Source organism: Dipodomys ordii, unplaced genomic scaffold (genome assembly GCF_000151885.1).
Source record: "Dipodomys ordii isolate 6190 unplaced genomic scaffold, Dord_2.0 Scaffold26, whole genome shotgun sequence".
In the NCBI taxonomy this organism is placed as follows: Eukaryota; Metazoa; Chordata; class Mammalia; order Rodentia; family Heteromyidae; genus Dipodomys; species Dipodomys ordii.
In genome coordinates, this window is record NW_012267242.1 from 12,312,995 (window position 1) to 12,320,079 (window position 7,085).

Consider the following 7,085-nt stretch of genomic DNA (forward strand, 5'->3'; position numbering starts at 1 on the left):
CACCACATAAGCAAAAAGAAAAAAGCCGGAAGTGGTGCTGTGGCTCAAGTGGTAGAGCGCTAGCCTTGAGCTGAAGAGCTGAGGGACAGCGCCCAGGCCCGGCCCCACGACTGGGCCCAAAAACAAAACAAAAAACAATTTCTGGCACCAGTGGCTCATGCTTGTAATCCTAGCTACTCAAGAGGCTGAGATCTGAGGATTGTGGTTCAAAGCCACCCTGGGCAAGAGAGTCCATGAGACTCTTATCTCCAATTAACCACCAGTAAACCGGAAGTGGCGCTGTGGCTCAAGTGGTAGAGTGCTCACCTTGAGCTGAAGAGTGCCCACAACCAACAAAATAAATAAATGAAAAGAAAACTACCAAGGGAGAATAACTCCTAACTGTTCTCACCTTGTCTGGTGTTAATTCTTTCATGAATATGGACCTGGCAAATGGTCTAAGCAAGAAAAATGGTGGCTTCACCTTCCTTTCTGTGCTCTGGTTATAGGTGAAAACTTATGAAATGGAAGATGTGGAGAGTTTGAGGAAGACTGTGCAGGACTTGCTTGCCAAGCTGCAGGAGGCTGAGCGACAACACCAGTCAGACCGTGTGGCTTTTGAGGTGAGATTTGAAATTTGGGGAGAAGGTGCCCCAAGGGATGGATTACTGAATGCAGGAACCCCGTGACTTTCTCCACATGGACTTCATGTTTTCCTGATTGGGTGCCACCAGCTGGAAGGCAACTCTTTGAGGCCTGGGATATTACAGTATTTGCTATCCAAGTCTGGCCTGTATTTCAAAGATCAGATCTTCATTCTCTTCTGTCTTGAAGTTGAGCAGTAGTACTGGTCTGAGACAGGTAATTGAGAACTCCTTTCTCTGTGTACCATGATAAGAATCACCGGGTTCCAAGGCTTCATCAGCAAGAACTAGTGCTGTCATGTTCACCGCTGAATCTCCAGTGCTGGCACTGCACATGATGTAAGGTGGGTTTTTTTTTTTTAAATAAATGCGGACTGAGTGAGTGGGTAAGTCTATGTTGTGGTAGAAAGAGATGTACCTGCCAGGCACTGGTGGATCACACCTGTAATCCTAGCTACTCAGGAGGCTGAGATCTGAGGATCATGGTTTGAAATCAGCCTAGGCAGGAAAGTCCATGAGAGTCTTATCTCTAATAAACAACTCAGAAAAGGCCGGAAGTAACACTGTGGGTCAAGTGGTAGAATGCTAGCCTTGAGCAAAAGAAGCTCAGGGACAGTACCCAGGCCGTGATTTCAAGCCCTAGGACCAATCCCTACCTCACGCCATCCCACCCCCCAAAAAAAGAGGAAAAAAAGAAAAAAAAAAGTGAGGTCTTCTGACTTTCCAGAAAATTCTTTGCATATAATATGGGCAGTATTTAAGTATAACACTGGGTAGTTTTCTACTCTATGTATGCTTAGCCATCTGTTATCTCTTCTTGTTCATCCATAAATGAAGTATTTGTATATTATACATATTTTATGATAGAATTAGATTTTGCTTAGGTATAGCTGGAGGCTGGTGGAAAGAGGAAAGCCAGCCTGAACTCTGCTTTTGTCATGGAAATAAAGGATTTTTGAGAAAAGGATTGAGAATGAGGAAGAAGGCCACTAAGAATGATAAATTGGTTGGGTACTGGTGGTGCATGCCTGTAATCCTAGCTACTCAGGAGACTGAGATCTGAGGATCATGGTTTGAAGCCAGCCCAGGCAGGCTGACTTTGAATTAACCACCAGAAACAGAAGTGGTATGGGGCTCAGTGTGGTAGAGTGCTATGCTTGAGCAAAAGAGCTCAGGGACAGAGTCCAGGCCCTGAGTATAAGTCCCACAACTGACAAGAATAAGTAACTGAGCAGGAAATTTAACCTCCCTTAGAATTAATTTCAAATTTTGCAAAAAGGAGTCATGAACTTTACATTGGAATAGTGTAAGGTAATATATGAGAGAACTTTATTATTCAGAAGTGTTTTGGGAACATTAGACATTTTTTAAATGATCAATTTAGTAAGCAGATTATCCTATTGTAAATAGTTACTAGTACCAAGACTAATTTGAGGAGTTAAAGCAGACGCCAGGCATCGGTGGCTCACACCTGTAATCCTAGCAACTCAGAACTTTGTGATTTGAGGATCACGGTTCAAAGCCAGCCTGGGCAGGAAAGTTCGTGAGACTCTTTTTTTTTTTTTTTGGCGGTTGTGGGGCTTGAACTCTGGGCCTGGGCGCTGTCCTTCAGCTCTTCAACTCAAGGCGAGCGCTCTACCACTTGAGCTACAGCGCCACTTCCGGTTTTCTGGTGGTTTATTGGATATAGGAGTCTCACGGTCTCTCCTGCCCGGGCTGGCTTTGAACTGCGATCCTCAGCTCTCAACCTCCTGAGTAGCTAGGATTACAGGCGTGAGCCACCAGCGCCCGGCTGGCAGTGGCGCTGTGGCTCACGTGGTAGAACGCTTGCCTTGAACTGAAGAACTCAAGGACAGCGCCCAGGCCCAGAGTTCAAGCCCCATGACTGACCAAAAAAAAAAAGGCAGCCATGTAGGAAAGGAGCTAGTGGCATCTGTTTCAGGTATCACAGTAAGGATAATTTGGTTAGTTGTGTGTCATTTTGATGACCAGCTATTTCTTTACCACCTCTGAAAAAAAAAATAGAGGAGAAAGGGGAAGAAAGGAGAAAATAGAAGAGAAATGTTGAAATTGTACATTTTGGAAAGCAATTTCTTTAGTGAGACTTCATGCAGGTTATCTTAATTCCAGAAATACTTGTTGGGTTTGACCCTCGAGGTCTGTTGCTCCTAAGCCAAGGTGCCTGAATATGAGCAAGGCCAGAAAGCTCCTGATAGCTGCATTTAGAAGGGTCTATTTTTATTTATTTATTTATTTTGGCCAGTCGTGGGTCTCCCCCCACCCCACCCCCACCCCTGGTTGTGGGGCCTGAACTCTGGGCCTGGGCGCTGTCCCTCAGCTCTTCAGCTCAAGGCTAGCGCTCTACCACTTGAGCCACAGCACCACTTCCGGCTTTTTTCTTTTTGTTATGTGGTGCTGAGGAATCAAACCCAGGGCCTCGAGCATGCAAGGCAAGCGCTCTACTACTGAGCCACCTTCCCAGCCCTGAAGGGACTATTCTTTAACCCCTAGGTGCTTAACACCTATTTACAATGGAACATGCTCCTTGAGTATTTCCACTATCAAGGTAGGTGGCACACATTCTTGTAGTTAAGAGTTCTTTTGAGCTGGCTAGAGTTACAGGAACAGATGTGGAAAGGGAGTCTTTTATGATTCTTTGTGGGAGCTGGTTTGGTTTGAATGTGGCCCTATTCACACTGTGGTCCGGGCACACCTGAGCCTGAGTGGGATGTTCTTGTACTGAGATAAGAGGCCTTTGTTTTTAAGTTTCTGCTGGTGAGGCTGTTTTAGGCTAACAGGGTTTTGTGAGAGTTTCTCAACCTCTCCCATTGAATTGAATTTTTTGATCTACTTTGCTGAACCTGGGGGTAGGAAGGACACGGTCATCAATTACCATGAAAAGAACCTACCATTAAGCTTGGGTTTCTCGTTCTACTGGCTGTTCTCTCTCATGGTTTGTGGAGAACTTGCGATGAGCTAGGCTGGTTTGTAGTGTGGACGTGTCCTGATTCCAACCTGATTCTAACTCTGGGAGGAGCCAAACTAGCAGCTGGAAGTGTTTTTCCAGGGCTGCCTAGGCCTTCCAACAGGCCCATGGATTCTCTTTCTTTTTTTTTCTTTTCTTTTTCTTTTTTTTTCTTTTCTTTTTCTTTTTTTTTGTCAGTCGTGGGGCCTGAACTCTGGGCCTGGGCACTGTCCCTCAGCTCTTCAGCTCAAGGCTAGCGCTCTACCACTTGAACTACAGTACCACTTCCAGCTTTTTCTATTTATGTAGTCTTGAGAATCAAACCCAGGGCCTTATGCATGTAACTCAAGCACTCTACAGCTGAACCACCTTCCCAGCCCCCATAGATTCTCTTTTATCAAATGAGAAACCACTGGAGTAACTGGGAAGCAATCAACCAGATTATAGAGTAACTAGGGTGTAATATTGGCCTTGTCAGTTAACTGACCTCAGTCAGTTAACCTTTACTTGCAAACAGGAGGGGATTAGACTAAACCATACATGTTCCATTTCTGACCTTTTTTTTTTTTTTTGTCGGTCATGGGGCTTGAACTCTGGGCCTAGACTCTGTCCCTTAGCTCCCTACCACTTGAGCCACAGCACCACTTCCAGTTTTCTGGTGGTTTATTAGAGATAAGAGTCTCATGGACTTTCCTGTTTGGGCTGGCTTTGAACCGGGATCCTCAGATCTCAGCCTCCTGAGTAGCTAGGATTACAGGTGTGAGCCATTGGTGCCCAGCCATTTCTGACCTTATTGAGTAGCCACTGCATGTGAAGTCATTACTGTGTGCACCCCTGGAAATGCAATGGTGATCAAGGCTGGTCCATCCCATCATGAAGCCAATAGTCTACTCAAGTATGTCCAAAAGCCTTGGCAAAATTGGCCTAGTGCTATGAGAGAAGGACTGTATGTCCCCTGTGGGCCTCCCCAGGCTCTGAAGACTCCTTAATAGAAAGGATGTCTTAAGTGAGAGTTAGTAGATAAGTAGGATTTGGAAAGACTTAGGAAGAAAAAAGCTCTTACTTCACTTTCTCATTCTGAAATTCTTCTGTCTTTTCCAAACTGATTTCTTACCTGATAAGTGAACATTTCTTCCTGGTGCTCAATAGCTCTTTCAGATGCTGTGTTGTCCTTCATGTGAGCATGAAGAAGAGTTGGGGATTTCTTCCCCTGTATTTTTTTTAATGGTACTGGAGATTGAACCCAGGCCCTGAAGCCCTGGCTTTTGAGTTAAGTAGGAAAGCCACAATATTGGATGGTACTGAAGGATATATGGGTATATTGAAGTCCCATCTGAAAACAGGTACTTGGGAATTCCAAGTGCCACTTTAAAGAGCATCTCACTGAACCCTGTGTGCCAGTTAATATTGGAGATAATTAATCTTCAAAGGGCTAGTTAGTCTCCAGGGTCGGACTGACCAGGGATGGGAAGGGGCTGTGTGTTCATCATAGATGCCTCGTTTCTCCCATTTTGAGTCCAGAGCCACTTTATCCATGTTTGCCTCCCTCATATCCCCATTATACAATGCTTATCCTGTGTTTATAGGTCACACTCAGCCGGTACCAGCGAGAGGCAGAGCAGAGTCATGTGGCCCTTCAGAGAGAGGAGGATAGAGTGGAACAGAAAGAGGCAGAAGTTGGAGAACTGCAGAGACGCTTGCTAGGGATGGAGATGGTAATGGCTCACGTCTCTTGTTTCCATCTCTAGACCCCAAGGCTGGAAGAGGCTCAAGGATTGATTGAGAGGGTTGCTAAGGCCCTCCTTTTCAAAAAAAAAAAAAGCAGCTCCCCCAAAACCACATGAACAGCTTTGTCACATCCCTTTGAGTGTCATTTAGCTTTTAAAGACTGGGAAGGCCTTTTCTCTCATCCAGCTTCAGCCTCCCTTTGTCTAGAATGGAACCCATGTCCACTTTAGTTCCATGTTTATACAGATGGCTCTTCGGGGTTTTTGAAGCCTGTTTTTTAGTAGCCACTCAACTTGGTTCCTCAAAGATTGGCCGCCAGAGGTGGCTGGTGGTCTTGCATAATGCAAGGTCAAGTTCTCCCTCCGGGCAGCTGGGTGAGGCTGGGAAGTTTCTGTGTGCTGAGGGTGGGAAGGGCTATACCTAAAAGGGGAGGACACCCATCAAACCAGCTTGGCCTGCTGCTCTTTGGCAATTGTCCCAGGCTCTCCCAGCCCTAGTAGCCATCTTACCCCAAACACAAAAACAATTACCTTCTGCTCATGCTAGATGTCTTTCTCTTTGGCCCACCTAGGAGCATCAGTTCTTGCTGGCGAAAGTCAGGGAAGGAGAGATAGCCCTAGAGGAACTTCGGAGCAAGAACGCTGACTGCCAAGCAGAACAAGAAAAGTAAGGGCCTTTGGGGTGCAGGGAGCAGAGGGCGAGCTGTGCAGCCTACAGCTCCCACATTGGCCAGGCCAGGGAGGAAACACTGCTGACGTCAGATCTTCCAACTCTGACTCATAACATGCTTGCTCTGGGTGGAGACCTGCCTTGGGACATATTGTTGGGAAGGCTGCTGTCTTGGGGAGTTTGTTTTCTATGGAGCAATAACCTAGGAGAAAAGATATTTATGGTTTTACAGCCAAGGTCAAGGGAGAGCTGGTAAAAACTTCTCACCTCTTGTTCCTCAAGTGAACTATAAGCTATTGGAGGGACGGTCATCTTCTGTCTAGTCGTGCTGATGAAAAAGATACGATGAGTAGTTTCTTAAGGACTTCCAGTTACTCAGAACAGTTCAGAGAGAAGCTGACAACCACTTTTCCTCAAGGGATCAGCGGGATCTTTTCTATCTCTAGTGTTAAAAGGTTTTGTAGATTCCCTTTTTTTAGAGAAAAGGGGGCTGGGAAGTTGGCTCAGTGGTAGAGTGCTTGCCTTGCATGCATGAGGCCCTGGGTTTGATTCCTCAGCACCATATATGCAGAAAAAGCTGGAAGTAGAGCTGTGGCTCAAGTAGTAGAGTGCTAGCCTTGAGCTGAATTGCTGAGGGACAGCGCCCAGGCCCAGAGTCCAGGCCCCACGACCGACCAAAAAAAAAAAAAAGAAGAGAAAAGGAACTGCTTCAGATCAATAGAATCATCTACACAGCAAAGATTGTGCCTTCTGCCTCTTCAAAAAGTTGGAAATTCTGCTATTGGAAACTAATAAATAAAATCTTCCCACATATATATAGTGATATGTACTTTCTGAGGCAGAAGAATTACAAGTTCAAGGATTTATACCTATTTATCTGATTCATAACATCAATATGGAGGGTCTAATTGCCATTATAAGCTGGACCTTTTGGGGTTTTTTTCAACAGACATTACCTGAAGGGCCTTTAAAACTTTTTTTTTTTAAGTCACAAACACCTTTTATTTTATTTATTTATTTATTTTTGTTGGTCGTGGGGCTTGAACTCTGGGCCTGGGCGCTGTCCCTCAGCTCTTCAGCTCAAGGCGAGCGCTCTACCA

General features: G+C 45.4%; 1 protein-coding gene across 2 annotated transcripts in view; it reads left to right on the plus strand.

Annotated features, from left to right (window-relative positions):
* The window catches only part of Tuft1 (tuftelin 1), a 49,235-nt gene that overhangs the window by 31,266 nt on the left and 10,884 nt on the right, over positions 1-7,085 (plus strand). For both annotated transcript variants that reach the window (XM_013015399.1, XM_013015400.1), the window contains 3 exons: positions 489-602; positions 5,175-5,303; positions 5,888-5,982. In XM_013015399.1, the coding sequence (XP_012870853.1) occupies positions 489-602; positions 5,175-5,303; positions 5,888-5,982 (338 nt within the window). The remainder of the gene's footprint in view (positions 1-488; positions 603-5,174; positions 5,304-5,887; positions 5,983-7,085) is intronic.